Raw genomic sequence first — 19,811 nt, forward strand, 5'->3', positions numbered from 1 at the left:
ATAAAATATAGAACAACAATATCTTCCATTAGTTTTGTTATAATTCAAATATATTATCACTTGTGTAGTATCACTCCACACAGAGACTTACATTCAGTATGACAGATCCTTTTAAAAAAGGATGTTGTGATAGAAAGGTTTACTCTTGCTTTTAATTTCTTAAATACTATGGATGCTGACATATATTTTGAGACTAAAACCCAATATTATGGCAGTATGAAGTGGAAGAAGCTTCGAATTAGTCAAGCTGTTCTTTTTTTTTGTGGGTGGAGTTTATCAGACTCCAATTATCTTTTAATTACTGATGAAAGTTCCACTTCTGAAGCAAATTGCTTTGGACAGTAATCATAATTAGTGGAAACACTTCATTAAGTGGAGTGTCTGGTTGTGTCCTTTTTACCTACGCAAACCAAACAAACCCAAGAGGCTGCTTTCTCTTGGTCACCAATATAAAGAAATATATTTATGAACAGTGGTAGCTTCTTCAGGATTGCCTCTGTATTTCCATTTAAGATATGTTAAAGTACTGCTTATTTATGAAATCTATAAAATGATAATACTGTGGTTATAACTATATTTTTAGAAAGGAGATGGATACCAGGTTTTAAATAACATTTTTTAACATTTGCATTCAGTGATGGTGTCACGGCGGGGTTCTAAGAGGTTAAAATAGCATAGCTATTCATTGTTATCGGTGACAGTGTTGAGCAGAGTGGAGTGGACTAAGCTTTCACTAATGCGACCGTGGAGAGACAGAGATGGGTGAGGAGAACATAAAGGATCTACTGTTTTATCAGTTCTTTCTCTCTTCAGTGAAAGTGCTAGTTCAGTCCCTTGACTGCCTGAACACAACACAAAAAGCAAGAAGAAATAGTGCAAGAGAAAGAAATTACAAATGAGATTTTATTTAGTGAAATAGTGAAGACCCCCCTAGTCCCCTTCCCCATCCCTGCAAAACAAATAGCAAATTAATTAGAGTTAAATAATAAAAGACAAACTCTTAAAAATCCAGATCTTAGGTGAGCTTTTACATTGGATATGTGTGTTCTGACAAACTAGGGTGACTTTTTTGAAATGTTAAACTTTTATAACTAAGTCATGCACAGTGCTCTTTTCTGTCATTTGGAATTTGTGTTTATCTCTTCAGTTCAGTAAGTCCTTCCAAGTGCTATCAAACATGACTCAGTGTTGGGAATTACTATGAGAGTATTAAAAAGTTGAGATGATTATTTTTATCAAGTTTCACCATTCATTAGAAACATCTCATATGTAGAACTGTTCTTTTACGTTACTTTTATTGTGATAAACATAATGGATGGAATACCTGAAGTCCAGGCGATCTGAACACTGCTGGTGAAGTCATTGTTTGTTCTCTCTCTTATCCCTCGTTTCCCTTCCACCTTGCTTGGTGTGGATAGCTCACTTTTGCTCAGATCAGTTTTGTATTACAACAAGGTCAACGTTTTTATTTTGCCTACATCTCTAATCCTAGTTTTTTCCTTGTGTCCTCCAAAGCCTATTCTTCCTACAGAATCTGGGAGAGAGTTATGTAATTAAGTAACCTGCAAAGTTATGATAAAAACATGTAAAAATTGATCAGTAATTAATGCTTTAAAAATGTTGAGTTCCCTATGAGGCAAAACAGTCTGCTAACAGAAATAGGTTGTATACTTTTTCTTTCTTTATTCTAGCTGAAGAGAGTGTATGGTACAAAGGGTAATAGGAGAAGAGGAAGGCCGAGGCCACCATATTGCCTCGGCTGTCTCATTTAAAGTAGCGGTGACCTCTAATTCTTTCTGGCTTAGGTAAACACTAATCGTTCTCTGCTTTGCTGGAGGGCACCTCCTTTGTTTCAAATTTATTTTGACCAGGGACTACATAATAAATGTGTAAAGAATTATACTGAAACAGGGTGAGGAATGTGAGACTTTATCTGGAGACTATATCATCCTTCCCGTTTTCTGAACTCATGGACGTTTTACTTAAGGAAAGCTTAAATGCTGGTACTTGACTTGTGATGTGTTCTTTCAGCAGTAAAAGCATGCTTAAATATAAAGCAAGTAGTTGTCTTTAAACCTATTATGTGGACAAATTCAGCTAAAATACAGAATATTTTACAGCATATTTTTCTGTCATCCCTTTTTAAAATACTCTCAGAACAACCTCCTCATACATCTTAAAATCTGTTACTGGATTGGTAAAATGACCTGCAGGCGAGCATTATTCTTCAATTCTACACTTGCTTGGAAATTCAAACTCAAGAGAAATACTCACTGTCATTTGTATGCGACCATGAGATAATATGCAAATACTGTACACTCAGATCTGGTTGTGATCCCTAACCTTGTAACATCTGGTCTTTGGTTTCGTAAATTTTTGTACTTAGGTGTGAAGGAAAGTCCTGCAAAGTGCTGAACACAGCAACCAGCTGTCTCAACAGCAGAGATTATTAGGTACATGAAACCTCAATCAGCATTTCTCTTCTCTGCTTCCTCTAAGAATATTTTACTGCGTGTCCTGTTTTGTAGTCTCATGTGTGAATCTGGATTTTAATATTCAAAAGACTTTATGTCCAAAATTATGATCTTTATTGACACCTTTTTCTGCTGGCCATCGACCAGTAGTAGTTCACCATAAATACCAAGGCATTTTTTTTTCCTGTTATTTTTACAAAACCTTTCTCACTCTCATATTTTTTATTTGTATTAAAAAAATCAACTGTCTGGCTCATGGTGATAAGGTCAGAAATGATTGTTATCACACAAAGGAAGAGCTTGAATACTGTTGAAGGGAGCCAGAAAAAGAACTTAGGTAATGATTCTGCAAGTTCTAATTTTGCTTATAAAGGGGGGCAGTGAAGGAGATCTGCCAAGTTTTTTGGGATCAAAGAAAAGGTTCTTAAAGATAAACCTAGAGGAAGGGTAGTTAGCTAGGTGAAGGGAATCTGTAGAAAATGAGAAAGAGGGATAATATAGAGTAAGTTCTATGCTAAAGAAACATATGGGAAGCTATGGAAGTATTTCATTTGATGTATACATTTGTAAGTATACATTTGATGATAAAATGATACGATAAAATAATAGAGTGCAGGGATGACAATATACTCATGTTATTTCTAATAAGTAGCTTGCACTTGCATTCATCATTGGATCTGTAATCTTCAAAGAAAAAAATCAAAATTTTCTTTAACAGAAAAAATTCAGAATTAGCCTTTTCTATAGTTAATAGCATGTCTGGTCAGCGAACTGCCAAATATGTGCTGAGCTTAGTATTCCCACTGTGATTTCTTTTCCTGTAATGGAAAGAGCACAAATGGCTTTCATAAAAACTACTTGTCATGTTTTAAAGAATGTATTGTTTGTCTTATTTTTGACAAACACAGCCTTTGGCATTCACAACTTGTGCTTTCCATGAATGCAATTCATTGGCAAAATTAAATGTTCTGATCTTTGTGAGAAGTGGGACGGTACTGGGCAAACTAACTTGAAGGACGGCTTGAACACAGAATACTACAGACTTTCTGTAATATAAATAAAGTGTTTTCTAGACAAAAACATTGAAGGTCAGAAAAAAATCTGACAATGGAAATATTTCATTTTGGAAGTCTAAATTATATTTGATAGGCTAGCATTATTTTGTGCTTTCTTCTACATGAGTTTCCTGCTGAAATTGTGATTAAGGCGTTAGTTCAAAGGTGCAATTCATAATGAAGCCTGCTCAGCATATTTGGAAGTCTAAAATGCACCTTGGCTTTAATTCAGCAAAAGACTTGGTTTGGTTTTAAACTGCAGTAACTGATATTTGTAAGAAATTATTACACAGGTTTAGGTACTTACAGACTATAACAGATTAATTATAAATACATTGTTAAAGCTTTCTAAAAATTTATTAAATTACCATAGGATATGGTCATAAATTATTCCACAGGAATATATTATATGCATGTGCTTTGTTCACTAATAATAGACGAGCAACTGTAAGAGACACTGTGGCTATTATTCATTGCCACCAGCATCTTTAGATTAGAGTTGGTATATAGCTTTCATTGCTCTCATCGAAGATATTGAAATCAAGGGCCACCATATGTGTCATGTTTAAGAATCTGTATTTTGTGTAGGTCTGTAATCAAGTTTAAAGTAAATATTGGCAATATGGGCTTTCCAATGAAACATTAGATATCTGTCATAGTGAACTTGAGATCTGCACATTGAAAAGAATGTATTTTACGTTATTGGAATAATGCAGAAAGGGCAGTGGAAAATAGAGTTCCTTATGGTGTGTTTCCTCTGTGACCATGGGTGAGGGAAGCAGGAGATATCCACGGGGATATTTTAGAGAATTTATTTTTAATTAAAAATGGTTATGCTTCTTTCTTGACTCAGTGTGATTTTTTGAATCCTGTTAAATATTCTACATGAGATATAAAACATTGCCTTGCAAGTAATCATTCTGTAGTCTAGGGGGAGATTGTTGTCCCTGCTGATTAGGTTGCATAAAATAGGGGACACTTAACTTTTTTTGGGGTGAAATTCCAGTAGTGTGGAGAACATTGATTTCTCTCAGGATTTAAACAATAAAATCAGTGTTCTGCACATGTGTTTTCGCCAGGTGAGAAGAATCAAATGCCTGATGTGTAACTGTGACAAGTGACAGATAAGGTGATGCTCAAGAGTTTGTTTGATACCTTTGAGAATTAGAGAAGAGAAGGCACAGCCAGGTCTGTTCCAAGGAAAGGAACTGCAAAACAAAGAAAAAACACATGGATGATCAAAAACAGTTGGAGAACAGAAGGCACACAGGACAGGGAAGAGGAAAGATGAGGAAATACCAAGCAGGAGGGCAGGCAGGATGAAATTACAGGTGTGGACTGGAGGTACAGGCTGCTATAGGATAGGAGATGCTTGTTTTGATTATAATGATTAGCAATTGTGTGACTGGTAGCACAGCTTACTCTTGTACATTTTATGAACTAAAGGCAGGCCCAGTTTTAAAACAGAAGTTTTGCAGTGATACAATTCAGTAGTCAAGAAGTCAAACATTTTTTTTGTCAAAGAACTTTCACACTAAGATAGAAATATAATCTAAGAATAATGACCGTGTATGCCTTCCTGCAACATGTAGTAAGGTAACTTATGAAATAAGATCTTGTTTTTGATTTAGTATGCACTGCTTGTTATGAAGTACACAAAGCATACGATGTGATTAAATGTTGTGCGAGGTCATATAATTAGATTTTTTTAGATTGTTGTCTAATGTTAATTAATTAAATTTTGTATTGGAATTCTGTTCTAGGTTTCACTGCAGGATTGCAATTTATTAATTCTATCCAAAGGGTTAATTAAAATTTTGGTGATAGTAAATGTTGACATACAAGTCTGTGATTCTGTGATTTTTTTTTTTTTCTTTTTGTATACGTAAATATAAAGGAAATGTAAGAACAAGTCCTTGGCTAAAGTCTGTACTTGTTTGTTGCTTTGTTTTAGTTCACATTCTGTTAATTATGGCAGTGTGATAGCTTCATGAAATTACATTTAATGAAACTACATTACAGGTAGGTTTTGTAGAAAACTTTCTCCCTTTTTTGGAAAGCTTTATAGGACCAAAGGCTTTGTTTTTTCTCTGATTACTAAAAACACAGGTATTGCAGCTTTAAGAAAAACAAATCAAGCACCAAATCTGCTGATGTATTTTCATCTTTTTTTAAACTTTTTTTTTCCATTTACTTTCATTTACTTTTGAAATCCTGCTTCTCCTACTAAATAGTGGTACGTACATGAGATAGCATTGAGATAAGTGTCAGACTTTCTTAATCTTTGGGAAGGAGAATGGAGAAGAAAAGGGTGGAAAGGGTTTTCAATGTTCCTTTAGGAATCTTTCAACTTTGAAATTATTATTATTATTATTATTATTTTTATTTGAGTTAAAACAGATGATTGGTGTGATTATAGCTGTTGTTCTGGGATGTAAAAAGTATTAGAATTTTTGCAAAGGTCGTTATTTTAATCACTTTTCCTTCTGCTCATGTTCTACTGGCTTTATAAACACAAACATAGACTGCTCAATATTAAAAAGCTTTTATGAGAAGGAAATGGCTGCAATGTCTTTAGCCTAGATGGTGCTTATGGATTTGATGTTCTTTAACAGCTGTTATTTGTATTAACTTTGTTTACCTGTATAGAGTAGTCATTATAAGCTACTGCATAATAATTTAATGTCACATGCAAGAATACCTTTACAGAGGAGTTGCTTTGTGCTTATTTTCTCATATGGGAAGTGAGTTGTGGACAAGATACAGAACATAAAACAAGTATTTCTAAGTTTCAATAATTGGTAGTTTATTAGAAATGAAATGGTTTAAAGTAAGAACACAAATCTCATGAAAATTGTGATTTGACAGAAACTGGGAGTTTTATTTCACAAGATAGTGGCTCCAGAATATATTAATATAAATTTCTTTAATTGCCAACTGCTGAGGTTTATTTTTCTGAGCTGATGCCTAGCTTTAGTGGAAGCAGAAAGCAGTCAGAAGCAGGTTTTGTGCTCACAAACTTACTGACAAGTAGTATGTTACAATAGATGCCTTCGGGGCAAAACAAATCAAGCATCTGCTTACCCTACACTATAATTGGTATTTACATATAAACTTTTGATTAATAGCATGTACTCGTGATTATGCTGTGTTGTTAGTAGTAGCTTCCAGAAATAAGACTTATACCTGGGAAAGGTTTTACTTGTTTCCACAGTTTCATGTTGAATTCAATGAGGTGTTTGGGCTCCAAATAATGTACAACTATATGAAAAGATGTATTTGAAAGAAATATCAGCCAATGGCACTGAATTCCGCAGGCTTTATACATTTTATTTATTTAGATTACCGAATTCATTTTCATGGGATGTTTTGACTGGAAGGGTTCTTGTCTGTTCAGCTTCTCCTAAATTTCTCTCAACTAGAATGCTTAGGAAAACTGTCTTTTGATTTGGTAATGTGCTTATTGATATATGCACTGTGTTATTGTCTCAGATTTTCAGGCCAAGTCTACAGGATTCATTGGATTTCAAATTACTGCTGTATTGCCTTAGACTACTTTTATGTGAGATCTTGAAAATAATTAACTGTGACTTAATTTTATGTAAAGTTATAGATGGGTATAATTCAAAGATTTTCTTCCTATATATTCCATACTGTTTTTCTACTTTATTGTATTAAAAAACTACAAAAACAAAACAAATCAAAAAACCCAACAACAACAAAAAAGGAAACCACACCTTTAGTGTTGCTTTTAAGTACATCATGTATTCTAATATAACTTTTGGTGTAAGAATATGTGGTGCTGGATATCAGATATCAGCAGAAAATATTGACCAATTCTTAATATTTGATGTGAAAGTGAGGAATCTGAAAAATGAACATTAGCAAACTCGTATGAATGAGTATATTTAAAATTACTGTATTGAGGTGGTTTAACTTATTATTTTAGATACAAAAATGCCCAATTTATTTTGTTGTACTTAAAAGAAAATAATCTTTGTGCCTTCTTAATCTCTAGTACCTTCTAAAAATCTCATTTGCAACAGTTTTTAAGTGACATTCTGAATCCCCAAGTTTTATTGACACCAGTAAGGTTATTGGCTACTGAAAGAGTATTTGAGTTCAATATTAAATATTCTGTTTTAGAAGAACATTTATGGAGTGAAATGAATGCTCTGATTCCTTCCCTTCCCATAATTAATAATTTTGTCATGTGCCTTCTGTGTGCCTCTTCAGTAACCATGACTTACCTTAATACCAGTGTTTGACATTAGAAGCCTCTCTAGAGAGGAAGAAAATCATTCAGAAATGAGCTGGATAAAGGTTATTAAACCAACACTTAAAATTCTAGTCCTGCACGTTTTCCTTTACCCCCTAATTAAATGCCAAGAACAGCAATGTGGAATTCTCCGTGTATGCATATGTTTGAATATACCTTTATCGAAGGAAAAAACACCCATAGGGAACTGAAACTTGTTTCCAGCAGTTGCATCCTCTTGCTTGTGTGTATTTGGAATGTTGTTCTTCCAAAATATTGGAAGAAATCTTGGCAACTGAGTCTCCTTAAACCTACACTGTGAAGTCCATGTGATTCTTTTCTCTTTCTTGTATGACTCAGGTTTTTAGCTTAAGTTGTCTTATTCACTTCAGTGGTACTATTTGTATAAGTAAAGGAAAACTCCAAGAGTACAGTTTGTAAGGTTGGGTCGATACTGTGTATATACATCACTGCTTACAAACCTCACATTTGTCATCTCCCAGAACACTATAGGACTAACTTGAATATCAATATGAATGCTATGTGGAACAGCTTATTCATTTTTCTAAATGACTGAGACATCTGAAGAAGTGTAGCTGGCAGTTTGAGGGAGGTGATTCTCCCCCTTTCGTCTGCTCTTGTGAGACCCCACCTGGAGCACTGTGTTTATTCAGCCCTCGGGCCCCCAGAACATGGACCTGTTAGAGCAGATCCTGGGGAGGGCTGTGAGGATGATCAAGGGGCTGGAGCACCTCTCCTGTGAAGACAGGCTGAGAGAGTTGGGGTTGTTCAGCCTGGAGGAGGCTCTGGGGAGACCTTATAGCAGCAGCCTGCCAGTACCTAAAGGGAAGCTGGGGAGGGGACTCTTTGTTAGGGAGTGTAGTGATGTAGATAAGGGGTAATAGTTTTGAACTAGAAGAGGGTAGGTTTAATTTAGATATTAAGATGAAATTCTTTACTGTGAGGCAACCTGATCTGGTGGTTGGTATCCCTTCCCGTGACTGGGAGGTGGAACTTGGTGATCTTTAAGGTCCCTTCCAACCCAACCATTCTGTGATTCTAATTTTGGGGGAAAAAGATGGTGCATGCCAACATTCTTACCTTTTTTTATTATTATTTATTTTTTGCCCCCTGTTTCTAAGCCTTCTACAAACCATGTATGCTGGGGGGGGGAGGGGGAACGACACACGACGGACAACTAAATTTTAATCAATAGAATTCAATGTGCTTGGTCATATTCCCTTTACAGGTAGAATATGCTGGCATTTGCAAAGCAGTGATAATTTGCAGTGTTATCATTCTCACTTGCAGTGCTTGACCCTGGTGAGGTCAGGTCCTTTCAATTAGCAAGACGATGGTGTTAAATCCCTCACTATTATGCTCTTTTGGCCAGACTCTGCTGCTGATTTATGGAATATTACATAGGTTGGCCATTAAAGTCTAATTCCTTCAGTAAAAATTTAACACAAACTTCTTTTCCCAGCTGATAGAACTATCTGCATCTTTTTTTAACCCTTTTTCTCAACACTGTGTGTATCAAATTAATACTTATTAAAAATATAAAAGGTCTGTGGATGTTTGGTCTCTCGTGTTTTTCAGTGAACTTTACATAATATTTTAACTTTCAGAAGTGGTAAACAGATAATTCAACTTAGCTGACTGCAGGTGCTATTTTGGATATTTAGTGCTTACTGGAAAATTTCCAAATGATTATAACATTGCTAAAAGCTTTAGAATCCTCAAAATGCTCTAATACTATGCTGTTATTTGTCCAGAGTAACTAATGCTCTTTTCTCCATTCTAAACCAGGCTGCCTTGTAACAAGGACTGATCAGTTAAATGGAGATCGCTTAATGTTCGTGCGACTTCTGTCCATTTCATTCTGTAATACTGCAATGAAAAAAAGTATTTTAAAAAGTTCCTTATTAAATTCTAGTAAGTATTGATTGTTTTACTGCAAGTAGAACCATGTTCAGAAATGAATTATTTGTTCTCTATCACCCATTTAAAATCTCTGAACACATTTCACTTTTTAAGAATAAGCTTTCTGTTATATATATATTTTTTTAAATTAAAACCAAACCCGTAACAGTCCAGCAAGTCCCCATAATCACAAAATAAAGGGGACCTGGCTTCACAATGGCTCATCATCATACAGCAAGGGTCATAGCTATGAAAGTTTGTTTATAGTCGTGTTCCTACTATGTTTTTTTTCTATGATCTTTGTCCTTGCATTTCAGTTGTTTCTTGACCTTATCCCTCTGCTGCAACCTCTTCCTCACATCTCCTTGCCCTAAAGCTAGCTTGGTTGTCTGCCATGATTCCCACATCATCCCTTCCTCTATTATTTTTGTCTTCATGTCTTTGTTGGTCCCTGACCATCAAATCCTTCTGACAGCCTCTTAATTCATTGTTACTCTAAAAGGAAAAGAAGTCAGGGAGAAAGGTTCCAGTTTAAGTAATGGAGAATATATGTGAGAAAGAGGAATGAGGAAAAAAGGTAAAAATAAGAATCACACCAGAGCTACACCTAAAGGACCATTTCTACAATGAAGATATTAGGACCATTCCTACAATGAAGATATTAGTACTTCCAATCTGAAATGCATGGAAAAAAAGAGCAAACTGAACAACATGGTAGTTTTGAATATCTTTACAGTGGAATTTGGATGTAATTAAAAGGTTTAATTTAGCACTGAAGGGAAAGGAGGAAAAAAAATCAGATTTTGTACTGAGTTCTTTATCACTAGGTTATTATCAAATTCTTTTTATCCTTTATTCTGAGGAAAGAGGAAGGAAATTGTTTATTTTTACACTTTTGTGAAAAGGCAGAAATCTTGTGTTTTCTTTCATGTGTCTGAATCCTGTTCTGTGTATTTACAAGTATTTTGATCCAGAACAGGATAAGGCGATGCATGCATTTTAGTGGTAGAATAAGATGATGCTGTCCTAACAGGAATCATGCTACCGAATGCTACTAATGAGCCCATCTCCCATCATATAGAGTTGCTGATGTTGTGCAATTCTCTTGTCATAGATTAAGTGCAGATACTATACCTACTTTTTCAACAGGAGTATGACAGGAGAATGCACTGTGGATCAAAGGGCAAAAATAAGATACAGCAAGCATAGGAGCAAACTGTTTCTCACACATGAACTTCTCTGTACAGTTCCCACTAACCAGTTTATTAATGATAAAATTCCTGGAACTGTTGAGATCAAAGGCAGTAACAGATTTAATAATACGATAAAAGTTTTCCTTTTAAGAAAAACTTGTCTTTTCACAAAAGTCCCTTGAACTTCTGTTCCACTAGAGAGCTAGCCTTGTCCTTGAAAACTGCATTAAATATTAGGATCTCTTATTTGTCTATATATTACTTCCCATATGTCATTTTCTATGCTAATGTTGTCCCTGATGATGCCAACTTCTATCCTGCACTTGCTTAATACTATTCTTTTAACCTAACCAATTATCCAGTTCAGAAGTTACCAGAAGAAGTGGATGTTACAGTTATTAGGAGTATATTTATTTGCAAGACTAAAGAAATTTGTTTCTCTTAATGCACTAGGAACTGAACAAAGGACTTTGATTTTCACTCAGCTGCGAACAACTCTCTCTAGTCACCTCTTAGTCTGAAAACCCATCAATTAACTGCTCTCAGAATGCTCCTTTCGGCACTTATTCTGGTTCTGTTCTTGGGTTTTGTCAAGTGTGTGTTTTTCTTTCATTGAAACATAAACTTGAACATGACTCAATAAATAATAACTATACTTGCACCTACTGACATCCCCAAGAAATGGTATGAATGTTGGTGGTATAGCGGCTTTATGATCCTGAGGTGCAAGTGTGGGTAATGGGTGGTGACCCGTAACTCAGTCTATACAAAAGGTACATAATTCATTGGTCTTAGATGTCAGCTCAGCTCTTACATCCACTAGTATTACTGAAATGTATATGGTAGTATAGAATTAAATATACTAGTAAGCACCTTTTGTGATTTCTGCCATGCTGCCATTTATACTTCGGAGTGGTTCCCATTAAATGCATCTACAGTTACAGAACTGTCTGTATTGAAATTTGTCTGTATCTCTTTAATGGTGGTATCTTGGAGGTCTTAACACTGTGTCGGCTTCAGCTTCGCAAAAACTACTGCGTGTCTGTAGTAAGGATGTCTTTTCAGTTTCTATTAAACTTCTCATCTGCCTTTTGCTGTCTCTTGGCTAAGCTACCCTGTTTTGCTACCTGTTTACAAAGAATCTGGCATAGCAGCTTTAGTCCCTGATTAGGCTTAGAATACTAAAAATGATAATATGGCACCCCAAAGGTAAGCTTTAGCCAAAACGACAGTTTCCTTAATTGACAGTTTTTCTTATTAGAAGACTGTTTTCAAGGAATGTGAAAAACAATAAGAGAAAAAAAAGCTGAGAATTATGAAAATCTAGAATTTTAGTTTTTGTTTTCCCCTCATGGTTAATAAAAAGCATTTATTTTAGTTTACTTCTTGAAATTCAGACAGTATTTGACAATAACCAATGGAAGTACCAAGGATAAATATCATACTTTCCCTATATAAATCAAAACAAGAGAAAGATCTTGTAAAATAATACTGTATATATGTGCTGCTTTTCTCTACACCTAAAGTAGCCAGTGCTACTTTTGTCTCCTTCATATTTCAGCTTTCAATTAGATGCTTGTCAAAATGGGTGGATAAATTGAGCAGAAACAAATATCAGGGGTCATGTCTTTACTTGTTTTTTTCCCAGTTTAACAACTATGAATATAAATATTCTAATTTCATTTTCTTGAGTAAGTGTACAGAATTTTTGTTTAAAAAAAGGTTGCTGTTTCCTCATTTTAAGAATAAATACTGGAGCTTGTTTCCTTTGTGGAAGGAGCATATTGTAATCTTAAAATTTGAATCATCCTGTTTCCTTTGAAAGACCTTACCCAAGTGTGGTTATGGTGTTCTGCTCCCTGGGTCATTATCATTGTTTAGTGCAGCAGGAAACTTGCAGCTTTATTACTGCTCTTTGTCTCTTCAAATCGATGTAATTTGCTTAAAATCAGCTTCCATGATGTGCAAGAATTGAGGGCATTAATCCTAGAACTTCTTAATGCTATTTTTAGATATTTATTTTGTATTCATGTGTATCTCTTTTCATATTGTTCTGCTTTGTTGTCAAATGAAGAGAAAAAAGCTACACTGCAGTGTCATCATTATCAATATCTTAGGAGTGTTAATGATCAGTTAAAGATGAAAAATTGAGAAATAACTTTACATTAAAAGCATATTTCACTTATGCGATGTAAAATTTGGGAAAGGCTCTGATTCTGTGAATAATATTTATTATCGTTGCACCAGTATCATGCTCCAAATTTCTGTCTGATTTCACGTTCAAAATGAGTAGTGTGTCTCCTAATATTTCTGTGCTTCCTACTGGATATTTGATGGATTAACAGGTGTTTAATTGCAAGCGAAGCCTATCTGGCAGGTAGTAAAGTAAATTATTTTTTTTTAATAAACCTTACCCTTTGATAATACTAAAAAAAAAAAAAGCAAGCTACAAACACTGATTATAAGACATCTATAAAGCAATCTTTTAATAAGATGAGTGAGAGCAGTGAAATAATGAAGTGTGAGGATGTGGAACAATTTTCAAAACTGCATTTCTAATTTTATTCAATATATACAACATGAAGGAGGATGATGCCTGACATTTTATGCAGAATAAATATGAGAAAATTTGGTCATTAGCCTGCTACAAAACATAGATGGTCAGATGACATATATACTTAAAAATAAGGAAAAAAAGAAAACGTTTTCATTCTGAGCTCATCTAAGTGATTTTGAATAAGTTGGGAAAGAAGTCCAAGGAGACTTGGGGAAAATGCTAAAAATAGCACCTGTGGGGAGGGAGAGGGAACAAAAAAACCTCATGCTAATTAATGATGTACCTGATGGTTCTTAATGGGGAGGAGAGTGGGAACCCTATCACTGAGGCCTTAATGAATAGTGAAAATTACTTGATTGAAAATAGCATGTTTACTCCTCACCCAGCTCTGACTTTTTAGGCTCTATTCAAGGTGGTTATGTGCAACTCATTTGACTGCCTTTTAGGAAGCCCTTTCTTCAGCAGAGTTTTATAACACATTTTTAAAATGAATTTATTTATTTTTATACCAGTCTGTTGCAAGGAAATATGGCAAAAATCAGTCTGTGTCCAAGGGTGTGTGTGGAATTGTGGAATAACTTAAAATGTACCTGAATTTCTCTTGCATCTTTTAAGGGCTCTTCATATTACTGATCATGTGAGTAATGGTGTTAATGAACTTACAGAATCCTGCAGCAGAAGTTTGACTAGCCTTTCAATTTCACAAAGATAAAAGGTAGTAATACTGCCTCTTCCCTGAAAATCCTTACATACAAGTTTCTGCAGGATTTGCTTCCATGACGGCAGAATAAGCAGTGAACGTTTTGGCTTGGTGGCCAAACGAGTGAAAAAAGTTGTTATATGACAAATGACTTTTTTTCCTTTTGTGTAAATACTCCATCCGTTTTCTTTCATAATATGGATTAAGGCATACAGGGTGAATCAGTTTTAAACAGTATTGAATAATTTTTATAAATGAAAATCTATCCTTTTATGTCTTATTGTTAAATATAGTGTGCATTATGCACTGGGTACATGTCTCACTTCCTTGTGTGGCATTGGTAATGTTAAATTGATATCTATTCTTGTTAAGGTATGGAGTCAGATTTACATAGTCTGTTGTTGCTTTGAGCTTTTTTGCAAAGGAAACCTGTTACGAATGAAGGTCTGTTCTGGTCACATAAAGAATGTTTTATTCTTCTAATAATGTTCATTCACTTACTCCACCCTTTTTTTAATTTTTTTTTTTTTTAAATCACTGTTTTTGGAAAGGTGTTGAGGCATCCTCTATAAAGCTGTTTGCAGATGCAAACCGCCAATATTCTGTTCCACAATTCATATTTTCCATCTTTCAGTGTAATAAACTCCAATTTGTCTACCAGTTTTTAGAAGAGGAACTTTTAAATTTCTCGTAGCAAAAAAAAAATATATTTTTTTTTCTTACCCTTTTTTGTACTTACCTGTTGTAACAAGTCTAGTTCTCTTCTATAGGTTTGTCTTATTTCTGGGAGGAACTCTTTAAATGAACGTGTTCTTCATAGCCAGTAAATCAGAATTATTTGTTGTTTTGGACCAATTTTTAACATTTCTTAAAACTGCAAAAATATAAACCTAGTCATCACTGTAGGTGTAACTGTTACTACAATAAAAGGAGCAGAGTGATTGCTAAAATTAGATGGATAAGTCAAGTAATTGAGGAAAAGATGAACTAAAAAGGGAATTTCATATAAATATGTATATTCAGAGCATCATTAATGGAATATCAGATTATAGCTGTTTTTATTTTTTATTTTTTTAGAAATAATGTTAAAGCTTTATATTTATGTTGTATTGGTTGCCAAGAAGTACTGAGTATGGTGTTTCCTATTTTACAGGTTACCTATACAAATAACACATTTTAAGAAGTTAAACTCCAAGGAACCGTTAGGAGGAAATACGTAAGTATTGACATTCTTGTTATGTACTTCCTGTTCTGAGCACTTAATGTGGTAGGTTTCAACTTTAAGGTTTTACCTTGGAATAAAGAGGATAAAAAGTAGATTTTTTTTTAATGCAAATACTCACAATATTGTGAAGTTCTTCTGAAGTCCTTGCAAAGACAGTGTGAAAAATAGATGATATGGTTTTTCTTCATATTTGTTTTTATCACTCAAATAAGTAACTCTAAAATATCTATTGGTTTGCTGCCTCATGAGAATTTAATGATGATTTTCATTCAGTGTAAGCTGTTGGTAGGTCAGAGATGCCTCGTATCTTGGATGGAGTTATGAAATTTTCTGAGTTTATTACCCTATTAAAATTCATTTTAAATGTCAAAGTTTCTAATTTGTACAAGGAAACTTAATTTAGGAGCATCTTCAATGTAACACATACTTTTCTTCCTGAGTATCAAGTGAAGTATCAGATAAAAATGTAAGTCCTTTGCAGCATATTAAAATCAATTATTTCTATCTTTTAACTTTAGGTAGTTGCAGAGGTGGGTACCAGAAAAAATAATTTTCTAGTATGCTATTACTTGACTTTCATGTTAAAAACAATTTGGAGGAAAAGACTTTCTAATTTTAACAAAAAATACTGATTTAGGGAAAAACAAAACAACGTTCTCAGCAAAGTCCAACTGCTTCCCCCCCCCCCTAAAATTAATTCTGTCCCCTGAATGACTCACTGCTGGCTTTGACCTATGTTGTACTCTGTTCTGTAACGTTAATCTCATACTTCTGTCTTGGCCTGTCTGCACTATAGACCTCTGCCTCTGTGCTTGTGTAGTGCATATTAACTCAACTTTTCATTGTGTTGGGTGTTTTCTAGTCAGATGTTTCCAGCTTCAACACCTGAACATGTAAGTTTTACAGAAGGGGGAGTATTAAATGAGCAGGTGGCCAGGCAAAACTGGCGGTAGTCCAAGGCTAAAATTCTCCAGATGAGCCAGATGATGGTCAAAGGAAACATTTTTCTGAACCCTGTTATTGTGGTTTTGTTTTTGAAGTGGGACCCAGTAATGTCCTGTCTATTAGCTGTGTGTAAATCTTGCCAAAGCCTGAGACTGGAACTTTGATAAGTAGATTTTTCTAGTTAATGAGGAAATGTGTCATTAAGGATATCAGATAACATAGGTATTGGTTTATTGTTGACTGATAAATTCGGGAGTATGGGTTTAACAGCAGAGGACAAAAATAAGTTAGTTTAGTGATAAGGATTGAGGGAGACTAATCAGGCAGTAGTATGCCACTTTGAGAAGTTTAAATGTTACATCCCTCATCAAAACTAGTAGTTGTGATGCTTGTATCTGATATCACTAGATCTCTGAGTTTGAGAATAGTTAACATAGAGCTAAATTCAGTGCCTGGGAGACAAATGCAATGTTTTTTCCCAACAGGAACCTCCAACAGCATAGGGGGGGGCAGGGGGGAAGAGAGGTTTTAACATCCTAGAATGAATGTTGTTTGAAGCAAATTATAATTGATAATATCTGTGTCATAACTGGGTGCATGGATAATTCACCAGATTCTCCTTGTTACTATAACTTTGTCAGTGTGTATTTGCCTGTTTACATGCTTGAAATCCGTGTTAGAAATATTTTCAGAGATGCTAGCCTGCATCTCTAATCAGTAACTGCAGTACTTGTGGTTCCCGAGTATCTATGCCTAAGCTCACTAGCCTATACTAGTTGTTAGAAGTCTATAATGTATGCCAAAATCCTTGTTAAAGCAGATTTAAATCCCTTATTAAAAAACAAGGGAAATGACGTTAACACTAATAAAACTTAGATTTAATTGTTGGATTTCCATGACTTAGACTTCAAAAGCCTTGATTGTGTCATATGTTTATTTAGAACTTAAGTCACTGATTTATTCGGACACTTAAATGTCAGTCTTCTCAGATGAAGACTTCCTCTTTGAGCAACTGTTCAAAAATACTAGTCTTGATTTCTTGTGATCCCAGAGGAAAGAGAGTCTTTTTTTTTTTTGTTCTGCAGCATGAAGAAGAGTGCAAACTATCTTAAATTTAGGTATTGATGTAAGAGGAGTTCATATCAGGAAATTGAATGCCTTTCATGTGCTTCAAATGTAGGTTTCAAGACAGTTAATTTCAGAATGGCATATCTCAGCAGATGTGCAGAATTTATAATAGATTTCATCTTCACTATGAGCCATAATATCTGGTTAGCTAAAAATTCCAGAAATGTTGTCAAGGAGAGGGGAGAAAAAAATGTCAGTGCAAATCAATAACAATTTAGCTGTGTTGCCAGATCAGTTGTATTCTGTGGTTCATAATTTTTCAATGAAGAGACAAAAATGTTTTACATATGCATTATAATTTCATTATATATTGATTCATCTTAATAGTTCCTTCTAGTTATTAGCATTACTATTATTTGTCTGACAGTACCACCTAGCGAATGTGGCTGTTGCCATAAGCCGTAGTCTCAGTTTCTGCTCACACATGTAACATACTCTGCCAGTAATACCAACAGCAGGACAAAATATTATCTCTTTTCTACAGATGGCATGCTTAACATGAGTATTTACCTTGGCTTCTGGGCAGAATTGTACAATTCATGCTGCAACCTATGCTGCCACAGCTACATTGTCCCTAGGACTTGCATTAGTAAATTTGGAGCCATTTAGATTATATATGTGCAAGCTGCAAAAACGTCTTTGGCTTTCAGTTGTAGATGTATTCTATTACAATGTGCCTCTAAGGTATAACAGGTTCTGTCATCAGCCTTGTGTTATTAAGAGGTCAGGAGGAAAGAATCTTCCAAGTTATATTTATTTCTTTTTTCTGCTCAATTCTCCACTCAAAATACACCATGTACTTGGATAGTTAGAGCCTTACTTTAGAAGGTTCATGTATTCAGGAGCACTTGTGTTAAACTGCAGAGAAGAACTGAGTGGAGAGATCAATAACTACAGCAGAAGCCTCACTCCTGGTAGTTGGAGTATCTCGTATTTCCCTCTTGTGCTTATTTCTTATGTTTCTTTACTACTGAATTTGTTTGTGAATCCAGTTGCTCCTCTTTTAATTCAGGCCCAGAGATCGCTCTCTATTCTTTTAGACTTGTGAGCTGGTAGTAATTTCAGTATATGAATATGTATATATACATATGATATATATATATATCAGTATTCAGTATATGAGCAGCGTTCTACCATTCTATCTCATTCATTCTTGCAATTTCACATAGGCTTGCTTGGACAAGTCTAAAGATAGCAAATGGAGTTCCATTTTAAACATATTTTGGACTTGTCTTTGTGGAACTGGTTTGTTTCTTTCTTTCTTCCTACAAAAGGCAGTTTTTCCTCATTGAGCCATCCCACGAGCAGCCTAGAACCTGGCAAGATTATTCCAGTTCAGCCTGCTTTGCTTCTGCTCTTGTCTGAGTGGTGGTTGCAGCTGAATCACATAAAGCAGTCTTTAAGATTTTTTTAAATTGTTTTTGAAGATTGGATATTGAATATTTCTTATACCCATTCATCAGGGGGCTAGAGCTCAAGCTATAACTATTCAGGTAATATAATGGGAGTTTTTTAATATGATCAAGCTCCTATCAAAGGATAATCAGTCTGTTAATATAAGAGCTCCTTCATTAATCAGAAAATATTTGACTGGCTTTTTCATTCATCAGCGTCAGAAATAGTTTGGAATGAGTATAACATGTATAGCTTATGTGCTTCATTGTATGCAAACATACATGCATACATAGTAAGCATGATCTTCCGATGTACATCTTCCTTGTTGAGTTGGGTAAGGCTCTGCTGCTTAGTAGTTGTATTTTTGAGATTACTTAGCACAGTAGCCTGTTTCTTTCTGCTTGTCCCGAGCTCTGTATCTTTCTCTCTTTTTCCACCTGACCCTAAAACACATACAGATTTTTGCCTGGGACATGTTTTTAAGTCATTCCCCCCACTTTTTTTTTTTTTCAAGTTTTTGAAGTAAGAGGTATCCTGATAAAAATAGAATATAAAGGTTAAGCTTCATCTGTTCAACGAAGCAGATACACAGATAAAGACAGTAAAGAATATTCTGGTCCACCCAGTCACTGCTGTGATCCTCTAAATTTTATTGATGCAAATAATTCCATACATACCATCCATCTTTATATTGGATGGTATGTATCACATGCTAGCTCAAAGGATAGATTCTTTTGGTTTATTCAATTTGTGTATTTTTAATATTGTTTAATGTAGGTACTGTTGAGTGAACACATACTCTTAGGGGTGACTCAAATTAATTCCTCTTCTATCGTGAAATTTCTCCATGGATTTATCACAAATTGCTGCAGCTGTGAGTGATTCCACACTCTCATGAGAAGTATGAGATTAAATTGTGTCACTACTGTACTATTTTTAATTAATTTAACCTCCAAAT

At 34.7% G+C, this 19,811-nt stretch overlaps 1 protein-coding gene across 12 annotated transcripts in view; it reads left to right on the plus strand.

Annotated features, from left to right (window-relative positions):
* The window catches only part of FHIT (fragile histidine triad diadenosine triphosphatase), a 531,998-nt gene that overhangs the window by 20,245 nt on the left and 491,942 nt on the right, over positions 1–19,811 (plus strand). For 10 of the 12 annotated variants that reach the window (XR_013955445.1, XR_013955446.1, XR_013955447.1 and 7 more), the window contains exon 2: positions 15,314–15,376. Coding sequence is in view for 5 of the 12 variants with exons in the window: in XM_080605803.1 (XP_080461929.1) it covers positions 15,314–15,376 (63 nt within the window). In the remaining 7 variants the exon portion in view is untranslated. Of the gene's footprint in view, positions 1–13,390; positions 14,098–15,313; positions 15,377–19,811 lie in introns of those variants that run through there. The other 2 variants (XR_013955450.1, XR_013955451.1) reach the window with 2 other exon arrangements.

This window comes from Anser brachyrhynchus (genome assembly GCF_964034855.1).
Source record: "Anser brachyrhynchus genome assembly, chromosome: 10".
In the NCBI taxonomy this organism is placed as follows: domain Eukaryota; kingdom Metazoa; phylum Chordata; class Aves; order Anseriformes; family Anatidae; genus Anser; species Anser brachyrhynchus.